General features: G+C 41.3%; 1 protein-coding gene across 15 annotated transcripts in view; it reads right to left on the reverse strand.

Moving 5' to 3' along the window:
• SEMA6D (semaphorin 6D) overlaps window positions 1-18,167 on the reverse strand; it is a 58,450-nt gene that overhangs the window by 13,662 nt on the left and 26,621 nt on the right. For all 15 annotated transcript variants that reach the window (XM_061428867.1, XM_061428866.1, XM_061428860.1 and 12 more), the window contains exons 2-5: window positions 1,388-1,551; window positions 883-994; window positions 258-318; window positions 85-147 (exon numbers count right to left, since the gene is read on the reverse strand). In XM_061428867.1, the coding sequence (XP_061284851.1) occupies window positions 85-147; window positions 258-318; window positions 883-994; window positions 1,388-1,496 (345 nt within the window). In that variant the 5' untranslated portion in view covers window positions 1,497-1,551. The remainder of the gene's footprint in view (window positions 1-84; window positions 148-257; window positions 319-882; window positions 995-1,387; window positions 1,552-18,167) is intronic.

Here is an 18,167-nt window from a genome sequence, read left to right on the forward strand (position 1 = left end):
CCATTAGACATTCCATGTGCCTACATCGTGGGCTCAAGCCACCATACAGACTCAATCTAGTGGTCATATATTTCTTTTACTTACTTTATGCTTGCCTTTCATAGCACAGTTTTCTCGATCCTGTTGTCTTGACCGCCATGTCAGTTTCTGTATCAATCGAGCAAAACCAAAGTTCAATATTTTAAATATTGAGGGGAGAGGGACATTACCCAAGTTCTAAGGGAATGCAAATAAATTTGCCAACTACAGTTGCTCACCTTGTTTGGTATTACTTCTGTTTTGGGGATTTCATTTAAGTTTACTGTATAAACTTGATCCCTGTTGGAAACAAGGCAGTAAGTCATATCATGTGAATACATAAAAATGTTAAGCTGCTTCTTATTTTATTTTTACAGAGCTGCTTTTATTGTGTTTTAGAGATCATTTGGATTTTCTCTGTCTCCAACAAAGTCAACAAAGAGTACTTTTTCATTAGTGAGATGCTTTTATATATCACTGTGGTTAGGGAGTGAAGAAAGTCCTTTTCTTCAGGCATGGGTCAAATGACTACTCAGTATTAGCATAGACATACTTTCAATATTTACTTGAATAATTCCAAGTTAAAAAAAGACTAAAGAAAAAAAATTTTTTTTTTCTCCTGCTGCTTTAGGAATAAAGAATGGTGTCTGATTTCTTGACTGCAGTAATAAAACGGGACTGCTGAAGGCTTTTGCTGTATTTTGTTCCTGGTACACAACGCTGACTCTTCTCAAGTGAGTATTTTTGGCTACTTGCAATTTTTGATCACAATCACATATTAGTTTTTCATGAACTAGACACATTAATGCAAGCACCACAAGAGAAAAGAATTTTAATCTAATAAACCAACGAGGGGAAAATTACCTGCCAGCAATATAAAGTGTGTCTCGAATTTTCAACATCAGCTGAAAGTCCAGCCTGTGCTGTGATTCATTGCCTGAAGGACGTCCTCTAAAAACCGGATATTGCCTTGAATCTGCAAGTAAAAACGGCCTAAACCATCAGTCAGGATTACGGAGCTGAAGAATCGATATACAGCATTGATTAGCTGTATATACTAGTTGTAGAAGGGTTTTAACTAAATTCTTTTCTTAAGGTCTTGAATATGAATGAATAAGAGATGGTGAGTATCACCAAATGGTCTTTTTCTTTTTAACTGAAAACATATAACCTATATATAGGTTGCTTTAGAAAAGTGCCTAACTAAATTGTCCCATTTTCTTCAGACACTAGGAAATGATTATGGATAAATGAGGATGTAAAACATTTTAAAGACATAAAATCCTCTTTCTAAAAATGAATATGCTTAGAAAATTAAAACCAAAACAACCCTTCCTTCTTAGAAAAGAGTATTCTTTAGATTACTTACAGTGATAGTCAACAGTATTAAGGGGTTCATCATCTTCAGGAAAGCTGACCGCCCTCAACTGGGAAATCAGTAGCAGCAGCATGTAGGCACAGAGCAGGAAGAACCTCATGGTTGGGCCAACGTGAAGGCAGAGCAGCCCCTCCTCAGAGAGTCCACTTAGCTACCTGGAAAACAGAACGAGTGTGGAAAGATCTCTGCTGTGATCAAAGAGCTTTGCCATTTGTAATCAGTTCAGTTTCCGTCATGAGCTCTCTCCAGCGTCCCCCTCCCATCAGAAAGATGGCAGTGGTGGAGGAGACACCTCTGAAAACACAGGCCAAAGGCGGCATTCTGCCAAGTTTGATTAAAGCATCTGGTGAGCATACTGAATTTTTAGGCCCATTTGCAAGAGTTTTTGAGGTAACTACGTATGTCATCACAGCAAAATCACCAGAACCACAAACAGAAATGCTGGCTGCTGACTTGGCAAGAAGATGGGCAAAGTTGGGATTAGAATTTTAATTAAATGCCAATCTGCCTCCCTTCCCCCATCCCTGAAATAAATCCAGTACAGCTTGTCTCTGCCCTCCCCATCCCCCCAAAATGCCCAAGCTGCCTCGAGAGTATCCAAGGAGCTGATGGGCCTGTAGCCCCTCTCAGCCCCTAAAGGCACTGCCAAATTCCCAGCATTATTCAAGCTACCCCCTAAATTCTTAAGTAGAACAGTTCCCTAAGCTTAGAAAGAACAGCATGAAAGCAATGACATGAGTGACCTTGAATCAGGGTGAAAGAGAATGAAAAGAAATGAAATGATTTCACGATCAATCAATCAGGCAAAGCAGAGCAGGGATGACCAGCACAGCTGACACCAGGCCACTGGGGAAGTCTATATTTTTACATGAAAGCATTTGGACACAAACCAATACCCTAAGTATGCCTGTCCTCTTAGCTTTATTAAGCTTTAGAGCCATATGGGGCCTTAGGGACCACCTAGTCCAACCCCCTCATTTTTCAGATAAGAAAACTAAGGCCTGAAAAATTAAGGGACTCACTGAATTTCATGGAACTATTTAGGGCAAGATCAGAGAGTCCAGACTGACATCACCTGAGTCTCTATCCAGATGTTTTTCATCAAATTAGATAATGAAATTAAATGGGTTTTTCTCCTTAGAGAATAGAGCATTACAAAAATAATCTTTGGGGGGTAATGAATATACTCATTACCTTTACTGAAGTGCTATTTCATAGGTGTAGGTTTATGCTAAATTTTATCAAGTTGTACAGTTATATATATGCAGTGTATTGCATGTCAGTATACGAACAAAGCTTATAGCATTTTTTGTACATTATTAGCTGTAATTTTTTAAAATCTTTAAATATTATTAATTAATTACGAAAATAAACTAAGGCCCTGCTGGGACAATGGATATTTTTGTGAAATGGTAAAAGCTCTGCTTCGTAACAGTATCACCCCTTCCTTGACCAAAACTGTCACTTACTGCTATTATACTGTTAGGCTCAGTCTTTTATATCTAAAAACTTTAGCAGGGATCATAAGAATCACTTCAAATTCTTGGGGAGTTCAACCACTCAACTAATACTTACTATATACCTCTTTCATCATCATCTTCTTTTTTTTTTGCTGTGCCACACAGCATGCGGGATCTTAGTTCCCCAACCAGGGATTGAATCCACACCCCGGCTAGAGTCTTAACAACTGGACTGCCAGGGAAATCCCTTTAATTTTTTTTTGCTTCATCTTCTTAATGTCAAAAACACAGATGCACACACATGCATTCTTTGTAACACTTGCAATATTTATCTTTTTAACCGAAGTAGAAGCCATGTATATATATGCAACATTTGGAATCCTAGTTTTACAAAAGGAGAGAAATATATTGCAATACAATTTTACTCAATGTACAACTAGTCCAGTAGTAAGTTAACACATTTAAAATGTCCTGAAAATAGTCTGGTGGAATGGAACCTGCAGCATCATCATCTTGTACTTGAGTTGAAAGACTGTAGAACTTGGTCGTGATGGGATTTGGGTTTGAATGGAACTCCACCACCTACTGGCTTATCAACCTGGGAAAGGTTCTTCAATCTCTCTTAGCATTAGCTTATTTATAAGATGTGAATAATACTACCTTCTCCATTGGGTGAAAAAGAACTAAGTGCCTGACACCTACAGATTCTGAGCAGTTAATCCTCCTCTCTCTTTTCCTGTAGGACACCATGCATATGACCAAATTGACCTTAACAACATGGGCAGAGTCTGGGAAAAACGCATCCTAAAATATTAAAGCTATTTGGTCACTTGTTTTCCCAAAGGTTTAAAATGCTAAAGTTGTTTTTAGAATAAATTTTACAACTTGAGCCTATTTATCAAACATAGAAAAGAAAGTAAAAAGCAATCACTAATAATCCTACCATCCCAACCCAACAACTATGATGATCTGGTTCTAGTTTTCTTGCCACATGCATATATTTTTCAATCTTCACAGAAGAGAACCTCTTTCAATTACTACTTCTCCTTAAGTGGCATCTCCCTATCTTGCTTTTCCACAGTATTTTGTCAATTTTAAAGACTCTAAAGAAGACATGCTCCAAAATCACTGCAGACAATGATTGTAGCCATGAAATTAAAACATTTATTTGTTCCTTGGAAGGAAACCTATGACAAATATACACAGAGTATTAAAAAGCAGAGACATCATTTTGTCAACAAAGGTCCATATAGTCAAAGCTATGGTTTTTCCAGTAGTCATTAAGGATGTGCGAGTTGGACCATAAAGGCTGAGAACCCAAGAATTGATGTTTTGGAACTGTAGTGCTAGGGAAGACTCTTGAGAGTCCCTTGGGCTGCAAGGAGATCAAATCAGTCAATCCTAAAGGAAATCAACCCTGAATATTCATTTTAAGGACTGATGCTAAAGCTGAAGCTCCAATACTTTGGCCACCTGATGAGAAGAGCTGATTCACTGGAAACGACCCTGATGCTGGGAAAGACTGAAGGCAAAAGGAGAAGAGGACAGCAGAAGATGAGATAGTTAGATAGTATCACTGACTCAATGGACAAGAGTTTGAACAAACTATGGGAGATAGTGAAGGACAGGGAAGCCTGGCATGCTGCAGTCCATGGGGTTACAAAGAGTTGGACACGACTGTGTGACTGAACAACAATATACATTTATATATACATGCGTGCGTGTGTGCTCAGTCATGTCTGATTCTTTGTGACCCCTTGGACTGTAGCCTGCCAAGGTCCTCTATCCATGGGATTTTCCAGGCAAGAACACGACAGTGGGCTGCCATTTCTACCTCCAGGAGGTCCTTCCAACCCAGGGATCAAATGCACATCTCCTACGTCTCCTGCTGCACTGGCAGATTCTTTCCCACTGTGCCACCTGGGGCACTGTGTGTACTCAGCTATAAAAACGAAACAATGCCATTTGCAGCAAAATGAATGGACCTAGAGATTACATACTAAGTGAAGTAAGCCATAGAGAAAAACAAGTATGATATTGCTTATATGCGGAATATATAAAAATGATACAAACGAACTTATTTAGAAAACAGAAATAGACCCACAGACAGAGAAAACAAACTTATGGTTACCAAAAGGGAAAGGAGGGTAGGGATAAGTTAAGAGTTTGGGATTAACATATACACACTAATATATATGAAATAGATAAAACAGATAAGCAATAAGAACTTACTATATAGCACAGGAAATTATACTCAATATTTTGTAATAACCTATGAGGGAAAATAGTCTGAAAAGGAATATATATATGTGTGTGTCTATAACTGAAACACTTTGCTGTATACCTGAAACTAACACAACACTATAAATCAACTATACTCCAAAAAAAAAAAAGTCCCTGGACATATAAAAATATAAAAATATGAACTGTTGCCCTAGGAATTAAGTTCTGCTAGGACATCAATACCACACTGGATGTTTCTGCTGGGTATCAGATGGAAAAATGAGAAACACTACTGAATCCTAAAGAAACATAGAAACATTTGCCTGAACACAAGATAATTCTGTGAATCTTTGTCCACTGGGACAGGTAACTGAACAGTTCCCATCATGTGGGCAGAGCTTCCATGCCCCAGACAGCAAGGCAGGGAGGGGCACTCACCAGGAAGAGTGTCTTTTACAGCTGTAATTCCAGCATTGAGATGAGGATGGAATCACTGCTGACTCACTGGCAAGCACCGAGCTGCTGGCTGAGCCATCATTTCCTATAACTCATTCAACTGACACTGCAGAAAGCAATTTCTCGCTATACCCCGTTCTCCACCAATCTCATCTTCCAAAAATAAAACCCCACTGCTAATTACTTCCTGTCCCTGCCTAAAGCTGTATTTAAAAAACTACTTTCAGATTTGCCATAGAAATTATAAATAGAAATATTTAATGTGAAATACATATCAAAGCAAAGCTGAGTAGGGAAGGAAAGAATTTGGAAATACCTGAGAAAAATGGACCAACAAGGAGATTTATTTGTATGTAAACCATTTAGACTACTTTGTTCTTGCCTTATTTAAGGAAATATTTAATCTCAGGGTTCCAGGGCTAGTGAGACTATCAAACCAATTATGTGGAAGGCAAGACATGAGGCAGGATGAGATGTTGGTAAAGAACATAGACTTTGAGGTTAGAAAGATCTGAGTTTTGTTTTACTTTTTTTAGAGTTTATTTACTTGGCTGCGCAGGGTCTTTGTTTCACCATGTGGGATCTTCAGTCTTTGCTGCAGCATGCAGCATCTTCCAGCTGCAGCACATGAACAAGTAGTTGTGGTGTGTAGGATTTCGTTCCCTGACCAGGGATCAAACACTGGGCCCCCTGCATTGCAAATTCGGAGTCTTAGCCACTGAACCACCAAAGAAGTCCCAGAAAGATCTGAGTTTAAACTTGCTTGTGCCATTTACTTCCTGGCTCTGAGACCTTATTTAAGGAGACTTAACCTCTTTAAGCCTCAGTTTCTTCAAGTGTAAAATATGAATAATTACCTTTACTACCTCACAGGTTCTTCTGAGATAATCTATACAAAACAACTAACACAGAATCTGGTCCATAGTAAATCTCTAGTAAATTTTAGTGAATATTATCATGACTATTATTGTTACATCTTGTGGGGCAAAAGTGTTTACTCTTTAATTTTGTATAACTACCTACAACTGTCTTATGTACATCATCATAACAATAATAGAGGTATTGGAGAAGGCAATGGCACCCCACTCCAGTACTCTTGCCTGGAAAACCCATGGACGGAGGAGCCTGGTGGGCTGCAGTCCATGGGGTCGCGAAGAGTCGGACACAACTGAGAGACTTCACTTTCACTTTTCACTTTCATGCATTAGAGAAGGAAATGGCAGCCCACTCCAGTATTCTGGCCTGGAGAATCCCAGGGATGGGAGAGCCTGGTGGGCTCCATCTACGGGGTCGCACAAAGTCGGACACGACTGAAGCGACTTAGCAGTAGAAGATAAGGTACAGCTTCACAGGCACAGACGCCTCCAAGGAGGAGGGGGGAACCACATTTCTAATGTGTACGTTTATAGTAAAGTACCTACTTACATGAGGTCATTCCTTTCAGTGAGAGAGCAGGGGTACTTGAGTAAGTACAGCTTGGATTTTCTTACATGGGGTTCCCCTTACACTCCTGATTTTAAGCTTAAATATAAAGATAAAAGCTCTTTAAAGGAGTTCAGAGTTGCCAAGATAGCGAGGGTTTGAAATGACAGGATTTAGGAGAAAAAGGAAGTACAAGGAAATGAGCCCCACACTCAGCAGTTGAGTTCACATTATGGGGTTTGCTAGTTCTTAAATTATATAAAGGTGTGAATGTAGTTATAATGAAATGCCAGATTTTTGGCAGTCTCAGTTTAGGACCCACCAACAAGGCGGGGGGACAGGGGTCCTAGAAATATTCAAAGCCTTTCATTTGGACCTCTGAAAATTATAGTATAGATCTTTAGAGACTGATCAAGCCTTATAAAAACTCACTAAGTCTGGACTGGATGAATGTAAATTCCTCTCCCTCTAGCTATTTACAGAAAAGATAATCACCCAGAGACTATAATTTTTTACACAAAGTGCTCATTCCAAAAGAAATGACAAGACATTTCAAGAACTAAGAGAGAAAAAAGACAACAGAAAATAGGACTCAGGTACTAGAATTCTCAGATATAGTTTTAAAAGCTATGTTTATTTTGTCCAAAAAAAAAAAAAAAAGATGACAAGATGAAGAATTTCACCAGCTCCCTAGAATCTACTGAAAAAGAATTATTAAACAGAAATTCTCCATCTAAAAAGCACAGAATTACAGCTTTCTGATAGATGTCTTTAGCAACATATTTCTTACAGCTGAAGAAAAGATTAGTGAACTGGAGATGCATTAATAGAAATTATCAGACAGAAACACAGACAGCAAAAAAGTTGGAAAAAACAGACCAATGAGTAAGAGATACATAAGATCTTGTGAAAAGATGTTACATACGGGAATCCCTGAGAGTGAGGAGAGAAAAATGAATAGAATCAATATGTGACAAGATAATGGCCGCAAAGTTGATGAAAGACAATATGACACCTATTAAAGGAGTTCTGAGAACTTATAAACACAAAGAAAAAACACACGCATATCCATCACAGTCAAGATGCTAAAAATAAACATTTTAAAAATGTTAAAAGCTAAGATATTTTACTCTCAAGAAGCAAGAATACTGACAGCTGACTTATCAATAGAAATGATGGAATCCAGTAGACCACAGAATGACATTTTTAAGTGCTGAAGGAAAATACGTTTCCAGCCTAAAATCTTATAATCAGTGAAAATGTGCTTCAAAAATGAAGCGAGATAAGATGTTTATGACAAGCAAAAACCGAGAGATTTATTGTGTAACAGACACAAAATAAAAGAAATACTGAAAGGAAGTTCTTTAAGTACTTAACCTTAAATTTTTCTTCGAAATTTATAAGGTTGGTTAATACAGGTTCTTTTACGGTTAAAGCATAGTGGCCATATTTGGAATTAATGAATCCCAGACAGAGAAACTGATCTATAGTCTATCTCCCATAAAACTATATTAATTCAAAGGAAATGAGAATTCAGAAATAGAGCAGGCCTACTTAATTTTCTCCCCAGTCCAAAGAATTAAAAAAAAAAAAAAACCCACGCTGATTTTAGATCCCTGGCTCTCTTCTGGAAATGCTCCTTCTCAAACAGGAGCTGCTTAGACTCATACTCCCCCAACCTCAGGATCTGAAAGGGGAGTTGCTTCTTTCCAGTTTCCCAGTGCCTTTGGGAAACCTTGGGAAGACCCACACAAATCAATCTGGAGACCTTGAGCTCCTAGCCTTTTACAAAAAAATTTTTGCTTATTGAGGTTCTTTCCCTCCTCCTTTCTTTTAGCTAATAACTTTCCAGTCACTTTCTCTAAGAAAAACATTTCAAAGACTTTAGTAGTCCTGGTCCATGGTTCCACTCTCAGACTTGCTATTAGTTATAGATTCTTCATCCCCCAGATCACGAAGTCAAGCATTACATGCTTTGATCCCAAACTTATGTCCTTCTAGCTTGCTTATCTGACTGCTTTCACCATGACAACACTTTCTTCTCATCAGGGCCTTGAGGCCACTTTCTTCTCATCCATTATCCATCCCCAGTCTTGACACTTTATCCATCTTACATGTGATATTCAGTAGTCAATCACTTCAACAACACTTTTGCCTGGACTCTAAACTCCCTCATCCTTTGTTTCTGTGTCAGAGGTTCTCACAAAGTTTCTACTGTGGATGAACTCAGCCTTCTGCACCTGTTCCAGAGCAGCTGAGCAATTAAGTCAACCACAGTTTATGGTAATTTGGTACGTACTAATGTCATAGTTATAAAACTGTGGAGTCCACTATTTTTCTACTAGATTTGCCCACATCCCGAATCAGTAAGTTTAAACTTTCCCCTTTCTCCTCAAGGCCCTTATCTCTTCTCCCTCCTCACTCTATAAATTCTTCCCTCCTACCTGGAAGCTACTTCACCTAGAAAATAAAGCCTTAAGATAAGAACATCCTTATTCCTTCCCCCTTCCTATTACCAAGAATATCAACCTATATGATTCTTCCTCTAGTTTTCCTCCTTTTCTCTTGCTTTAAGAGGATTTCACTCCCCAACTCCTCTCCATGTGCCTTAAATCCAATCCCTGCTGTTTTCCCTGGAACAGAAAAAACAAACAAACAAACATGGATTATGTTTTTCTCTACTGCATATTCTATAATTTTTTATTGCATAAAAACTATCCATCAGCACTTAAATTTGCTCAAACTGCTCTCATCTCAAAAAAAAGAAGGTGAAAAAGCTCCATGACCTCAGGTCTTTCTCTAGCCGCAACTTACCTCTTTCCTTCCATTCACGGACACTGACAAAAGGTTCCTCATTCTCATTGTCATCATCTCTGCACCCTCCACTCTGCTTTCTCCTTCCTCTGTTCTAGCTCCTCTCTCCATAGTTTCTTTCTAAAAACACTGATGACCTCCAGGTAGCTCAACACAATGGATGGTTTCTAGCTCTATGTCATGGGATCCCTCAGTAAGCTAAAACACAGATGATGGTCCACAGCTTTTTCAAGCCCTGGGGATCCTTCCCTTCCCTTCTACCACATTCTTCTGACCTTTTTACCTACTTTCTGGCTACCCCTTGTTTGTTTCCCATTCATTCTGTAGATGAAGTGAAATGAGGTTTTCAGAATATAAATCCCATCACAGAATTTCATAATCCTCCAGGAACTTCTTATTACTCCTAGGACAAAGTCCAAATCTCTGCCATGAGGCTTTTCCTGATCTGAGTCCTGGCTCCCTCTCCAGCCTTATCTCAAGCCTCTCTCCCTCTTTGCTTGTGTTTCTACCACCTGACCCCGGAATGTGTCAGGTGCTACCTAAATGCCACCAAGTCTTTTCTCCTCTCCCCCTCTGGATGGCCTTTCTTGCCTCCCATCCTTGACCTAATTAAGTCCTCCTAATTTTTTCAGAGCTTGGGGAAGAGTTTTCCCAGTCCCTTGGGGCAAGCATGTCTCACAGTTGTCAACATTGACACAACTGTGAATAAAGTGTAAAGGAAGCAAGAAACAAAAGAACTAATCGTGTGCCCTGAATACCATGAGCTCTGGTAAATCTCTCAGGGCAAGATTAGCATTTTGGATTTCTGTCTGATTTAGATTTATTTAATACTGTTAAACAAAACAACAACAACGAGAGCAGCAAACCCAGGGAGGACAGGCACCCCGGGTTCTGTTCCCAAATAGCATTTATTCTTTTATTTGAGAGTGCTGTGAACAGCAGGAGAGAACAGGGGTGGACCCGAGGCTGCAGCATAAGGGGTACCATTCATTCCACAGTCTGTGAAATTCCAGGGGGCACTGTCCACATGGCAGTCGATGAGAAAGACGGCCCGCGGAGTTACAGGAGTTATGTCTATGGCTTGACAGCCTCACATGACAAAACGGAAAAGGAGCAATGGGTTTAAGAAGACTGAAAAAGAGCGAAGAGAAGAAAGTTAATTGCTATTCCTTGGAGTCTACCAACACACAGAGGGTTGTAATTGAAGGTCAATTACAAAAGAGAAGTTTATGTTTATAGAGCACTCACATTTCTAGATTCTAGGCAGTTCATTCTGTGTAGGGCTATGGATTTTAATTGGTGCTCAACATCAGTATTTAATGAGAATGGTATGGCAGCCAGGCTGACAGCATAACCTCTGGAGTATAAGAAGATGAGAAGAAGGGATGATGACACGGATTTCAGAAGACCTCTAAGCAGAGTTAGGGGTTCTCTGGGTCCTTCTGAGCAGCGTAGGTAGCTTCTTACATCCAGGCTCATTTAGTGATTCTTGACTGATAGCGTCTCTCGGGAGAGCATTAGCTCTCTCACTTAAGAAATTCTCAATTGACATTCCACCCCATAGCCACCCACTCCTCTTCTGCACAAGGGCTTTGGGACCATGCACCAGGTATGAATAAATGTCTTCCCTGACCCTGGGGCATGAAGAGCCCTCTGAAAGCCCCCTGACTTTGAGAGATGGTTCCTCCCTGTACTGTTATGTTAATGACACTTTATAATTAACAACTTACAACACTGCCCCCTGGCACGCTGAGGAAATGGCAAAGCAGCTCTCTGACACCGCGCCCCACCCCCAACACAGATGAAGCCCTGCAGACATGTCAGAATCTAGAAGGATGTGCCTTCTGATGGAGCAGGGAAGAGTCGGTCTGGAGGACTGGAAGCTTGGGACTGGAAGGCGCATCAGGGCTGCTTCTCCCATGGACACCAGCAGCGGGGGCGGAAAGGGACCAGGCACCAGGTCACTTCACTTTTGGGGCTTGAGTTTCTTCATGTAGTAAAAGGTAGGTACATTCCAAGTGTAGGAGCACTTTTTCTCAGTCTGTGAGCTCCTTCTGGGGTTGGAGGGCAGATTCTAACTTTCCTGCCTGCTCAGTTAAACATCCTGGCGTAACACCCACTGCTCCACATGGCCTTTCCCCGTCACATACCAGCATTTCAAGTGACTCCATCGCAAACTGGGTCCCCCTGATCCTAAGGCTGCCTCCGTTACCTCCCCGTCTCTCACCCCCTCTCCAGTCAAACTTCTATGATAAGAAGTCTGAGCTCACTGTCTCCCTTTTCTTACTTTTTATTAAAATTTTAATCCCCCCCCCCAGTCTAACTTCAGCTCTTGCCCATCAGCTACCATATGGTCAAATCCAAGTCAATTCTCATTTTAAATCTTCTTTCATCTCCCTGAAATATTCAGTCATGTTGGTCCCTCCATCAGATCTTGAAACTGGACCTCTGGATTTCCTAGTTAACTCCTCACTTCTCTAGCTACTCCATTTCAGCAACCTTCCCAAACTTGTCCAAACGTGCCCACCCTTAGATGTGGTTCTTCATGACTCCAACTGGCTCTTTGGAGATTCACCCACATCACACCCACCTTCTTCACTACCACCAGTTAACTGATGAATTCTCAACTCCATGTGCCCAGCAGAGACCATACTCCTCAGCTCCAGATCCAGTTGTGCAACTCTCCTGCTAGATATTTTGGCTTATAAAATATAGGCAACTTAAACTTGGAAGGTGTAAGCCTGAAATTCAGGTACTGTGCCTTGATTTATACTCTTGTTAAATTCCCTACAGAGGGCAGGCTCTGAGCTTCAAATGCTTGGGTTCAGATTCATACATTATCACTTATCAGCAATGTGACCCTGGGTGTGCTACTTTACCTCTCCAAGTCTCAAGTTTTCATGCCTAAAATGAAGATAATTTAGCACTAACATTACAATGATTCAATGAAATAATCTACTCAAAGCACAAAGCTAAATCTTTTGTACTTGGTATAGATCCAACAATTACAACTATTATTGTTGAAATTACTGTTACAACAATTGTTGTTGTTATTTGTATTTCAACATCCTACTTGGTCACTGAAGCCTTAAACCTGGGAGTCACCCTACATCTCCCCTGCCCCACCATCCCATTTTCAACCTGTCAGTACATCCTACTGATTCTCTCTTTTCAACATTCTAGAATCCACTCTGGACTGGTTTCTGCCCTTCTAGACTTCTAGTTGAGTCTCCACAAAGCCACCAGAATAATCTTCTCAAAGTACAAATAGCATCATGTTAATTCCTTGTCTAAAAGCTATTTTATGGCTCCTGAAGGCCTATATAATAAAGTCCAAATTCATTTCCAAGATGTACACGGTCCTCCACAATCTGATTCTTGCTAGCCACTCTGTTTAAGCTTTAGATGCTTCCCAACCTTGATCCTAAAGTAGTGTCTTCTACACACACTGTTCTCCCTCAAAAGGTCTTCCTGGAAATTGTCTACTTACCAGCTCAAAATGTCCCTGGCCTTTGCCACTTTCCCATTCTTCCCATACTCCAAATCCCTCTCTCCCCAGGCTCCTCTGTTTCCCTCAGGATGACTAATCATATGATACTGTGTAAATACTTCTAACACAGAACTTACCACTCATCATAATGTTACTTATTTCCACATTTTCCCTACTAAACTAGGACTGCTTGAGAAAGAGTACATTGTACTCATCCTGTTTATCCTTTGCATCAGGCACAGAGCCTGGCATGTAAGGAAGTCCTCAATGAGTATGTAACGGATAGAGGAAAAAATAGACAAAGGCTGCACATGTGATTGACTTAGCCGTGATGGCACAGGTGCCTTGGCTTGAATGCTTTGCCACCATTGCCACAAACACCCAGTCTTGTGTCTACTACTTTCCTCTGACAGCACTGGTACATAAGCCTCAACAGCCGCGGGCACTTCTAGGTGCTCCAAAACCAACAGGTTCTTACTAATGGCAACAGATGCCTCTTTTCACACCTTCGCATCATTAACAAACTGCTCTTTAATCCAGGAGGGATGGGCAACACAGGCCAAGACAAGTGATTTCTGTCACCGTCCTCCTACCCCCACACTGAAATTCCTCCTCATTTTACAGTCTTCTAGTACAAGAAAAGGAAAGCAGAGCTGTTCCTGAGATTAAAGAGCAGGGCATACAGAGGCAGAAAAGGAAGTCTATTTGACTCCCCACTACCCAACAAGCAAAAATAAAATAAAAACCAGCCTGTCTAATGGCTGCCTGATGCTAGAGACTCTGCAACGGGAAATTCTTTTCTTTGGCTGACAGCCTTTTTTCCAGGTATAAAGTATGTAGAGCTAGAGAGTAACATAAGCCAGAAATCAGTATGAATACATTTATAAGATCTTTCCTTGGGGCTAGATTCTGATAGAAGAGAAAGGTGGCAGCAGACACCGCAGAAGGCAGGAAAGGGCACCCTGCGGGGTATGGAAGCCTGTTGTGTTCTTTATTAATGCCTTGCTTTTATAATCAATGTCTTCCTAAAAGCTGGGTCAGTTTTGTTTATTTTAATTATATTCTACATGCATGAGGAAAGCTGGCTATTTAAAGAAGTTTTCTGAAAATTAAAGCAGCTCTTATGTAAGATTTTCCCTTTAAGCCTAGGTTTTCTTAAAGCAAAGCATAACAATATCTCCATCAGTAATGCTTCTGGTTAAATATTAATAATTCAAAAAGGAATAGCACTTAAAAGGAATTGAGCAGGAAGGGACAGAAAACAGGATCTAACCTGTCTCTGCCAAATTCTAAGCAAATCTGATCAGGAATCCCAGAATTCAACCTCTGATCAGAACCATGGCTCTGGGGATCATAATTCCAGTGACAACTTGCCTGCAAGATCTTGCCTGTCCGTCCTAACTCAAATTGGGTAACATTTTTAAAGCTAAACCACTCCAGAAACAATCTTCATTTAAAGTGAAAATAACACAAGAAACGAATGAGAGGATGAGCCCCAATCTAAGCAGAGACTATCTGCTAACCAGGCAGACGACAAAACACATCAACTTCTTAAGAGATCAGGATGAGAACTAGCTTTGTGAAAATACAAAACACAGGAATCATCTACAATTGAAAAGAGAGAGAAAGCAGAAGGTTGCTGTGGCCGAAATGAACACAATTGTGTGTCCTTTCTTCAAGGAGGACCACAAGGCTTCTAAGGCTGACTAGTGGCAAGAGACATGAAAAGCTTTTCCTTTGTTATCTCCTCCAAATGTGTGGTCCCAGCCCGACTTGGCTGTTCCCCTTTGGCCTCCACGAAAGGAACCATTCTAGACAAAGGAAGGGCTCAGGGTTCCAAGGGATGACTGAGATGCCAAGGGACTCAGCCTGTCTTCAGAACATTGGCTTCTTCTAGCAGCTGACCTGCTGAGGCTGCCGTATGGCCTGAGCCATGACATTCAGTTCAGTATAATAGGGTCTGGGCCCGTGCCTGGTTCTTCCCTCCAGGCTGATGACAGAAGTAGAGCATGTTTGCTCTGATTCTACTGGCATGTCTGATGCTGCCTCTATGGAGACATAGCTTTCAGTTTCCTCCACAGTGCCTCTTTCTTTTTTTGTTTTTTTTAGGATTTTCAAAGGACGTGAAAAATACCCAGGCAAGGAAGGATTGAGGATGGGTTACTGCTCCTATTCCTAGGAAAGAATGAAAAGATAAATTAAGGGACTTAAGGTCCAGGAGTCGTGAAACTAGTGTAGAACCCAGATGTCACTGAAGTCTAGTGACCTACGTTGCTCAGCCCTGCCCATGGCAGGGATTCACTCTAACATGAAGAAGCTCAGGTCTTCCTGTTTCATCTTCTGCAAGGCCCCTCACCAGAGGTTCCTAGGTGATGTCATGACTTAAAACAGTTGCTGAAGGGTTTATAGAAGGGTTAAACTTAACAACCAAGAGAAAGAAAAGTGCACTTTAAACTTATTTGTAAAGCCAAAAATTCCTGATCCAAGCACTATGGCTTCCAGATGCCTTTGTATCTGCCCTCCTATTTGAAAACACAGTTAACAGCTGCTTGTCTATGAGAAATGTAGAGAATGATTATTAACTGTTCAGAAGGATCTAAAGCATAGCACTACTATTATCTGTATTCCATTCAAGAACTGTGACTTGTTTTTAAAAATCCACTTCCTGGGTGAAAAGTACACGGTTCTCTGCTACTGTTGCAATTTCCTGTTAGTTTATAATCGGTTCAGAACAACTTCTAAAAAATGTTCTTTTGTTCTACTGATGCAAATTAAGTCTTCAGTGAGGGTTCAGCCAGCAGTCCTGGACTAATAAATGGCCCAAGTGAATTTTATGGCCAGAGAAATCTCTGTGAGGGCTCAGTCAGGGCCAGAGTCAGTTTACCTGGGAGCCCTTCGTCTGGGCTCTGAATCTATGAGCTTTAGAAACCTCTGTGTTCACAGAAGCAAAATGGGAGTCTATGTAAATTGATGCCAATTTTTGATTTTTACCAAATCGATTCAACACCCAGAGGGTATGAGCAGTCAGGTCCTTCCTCCTCTGGGCTGGAGCCTGAGTGAGTGCTGAGCAGTGCAGTACCAACTTGCGAACATGACTCTGGAGCCAGAATGCCTAGGGAGGAGATCCAGCTCTGCCACTTAATTAGCCTCGGGCATCGGACACGACTGAGCGACTTCACTTTCACTTTCATGCACTGGAGAAGGAAATGGCAACCCACTCCAGTGTTCTTGCCTGGAGAATCCCAGGGACGGGGAGCCTGGTGGGCTGCCGTCTATGCGGTCGCACAGTCGGACACGACTGAAGCGACTTAGCAGCAGCAAGCTGCTTAACTGCTCTGTGTTTGTCTCCCTGTGAAGTGGGGAGAATTAGCAGCTCCTCTCAGGGAAAGATGCTGTGAGGACTGGGTGAGGTGCCTAAAGAGGTGAGGTGCCCTGAGCTCCTTTGATCCTGTTCTGTGATCAGGTGAGTACCAGGAAGGTGCAAGGCTAACCGCACAACCTTGAGGAAGGGCTGTGTGGTTCAAGCTATTGCTGGAGAGAATTATGCCTCAAGTGTTATATGACCTTTATTTACATTTATTCTCACCTCTCCTTATGACTCACCTGAGGGGATGTTAATCTCACCCCAAACATCAAACATATCAAACACACCTGGAGATAACAGGGGCTTGAGAAATCTAGATTCTCCTCTAGGAGCCCAGAGGCCCCACCTCCTCTGGCTTCAGTTTCCTCATCTATAAACAAGGGGTTGGGCTAGAACATCGATGATCCCTAAGGTCCTTCTAAGTCATTAGATTTTATTGATTCTGACTTAGGTGCCTGAGTTGAAAAGGGCTCTTCACCAAAAGGAACAGAATTCCCAATTCACACTTGTAGATTTTTCCTATAGCATTGGCGTTGCCTAGGATACAAAACGCACATGCTCCCTCTGAACCCTGAGACAGGAGAGCTGTGATCGCTGCCTCTGATCTGTAACACCAAACCACAAACGGGCTCTGTAGTACAAACCGACAGATGCGTTCAACACAGAACGCGTCTCCACACAGGCTGACGTGTGTGGATCTGGCATTCTGACTCCAAGCCAGATGGAAAGGCAGAGGGTGCATTTTTCCCCCTCACACTCACGTGGTCTGGGAAATATTGCCTTTAGATGCTGATCTCTAGCTTCTGGACCCAGGGGTGAGGTGGTGAGGGCCCTCCCTCTGGTCAAAAAGATCATTTTCAATTTCTTTTTTAAATTGAGGGACATGCTTGTGGGAAGTTCAGGTCACATACGCCAGGAACCACTAAGTTTCTTAGCCCTTCTCTGCGTTCCTAGAGGTACTTGGTAGCTGATCTGCTGGAGGTATTTCACAAACTTCTTCTGTGTATATAGGCAGGGATCAGGAACTCCCAGCTCTCAGTGGCAGTCATCCCAGACCAGAGACCATGGGCCATGGGCTGTTCACTTTTATAGCGTCCTGCACTTTTTAAAGCAGATATACCTTATCTATTTTGGTCCTTAAAGGTTTAAGACAGAAATTATTATCTCCACTGAACAACATGTCAGCTTCATGAGGACAGAAGTTACATCTGTTCTGTTCTCTGCTTTATCTGTACAACCACAACCACTGTGTTGTATGGTACACAGTATCTACTTACAGAATGTTTGCTGAGTGAGTGAATCAATCTTTATTGTAGAGACCAGGAGATTAAGAACTGCTGCAGGTCAGGCTTCTAGATCATCTGTCTCCAGGCTCATTGCTCTATCACCTCAGTGGCTAATCTCAGAGAGGCTCAAAGTGGATTTGCATAGAAAAAGAAAACCCAGGTTCCACAGTGACATTCAGTGAATTTACAAGTTGTTGTTCAGTCACTGAACAGAGTTCTCCTGACTCTGCAACGCCATGGACTACTGCACGCCAGG

This window comes from Bos javanicus, chromosome 10 (genome assembly GCF_032452875.1).
Source record: "Bos javanicus breed banteng chromosome 10, ARS-OSU_banteng_1.0, whole genome shotgun sequence".
In the NCBI taxonomy this organism is placed as follows: domain Eukaryota; kingdom Metazoa; phylum Chordata; class Mammalia; order Artiodactyla; family Bovidae; genus Bos; species Bos javanicus.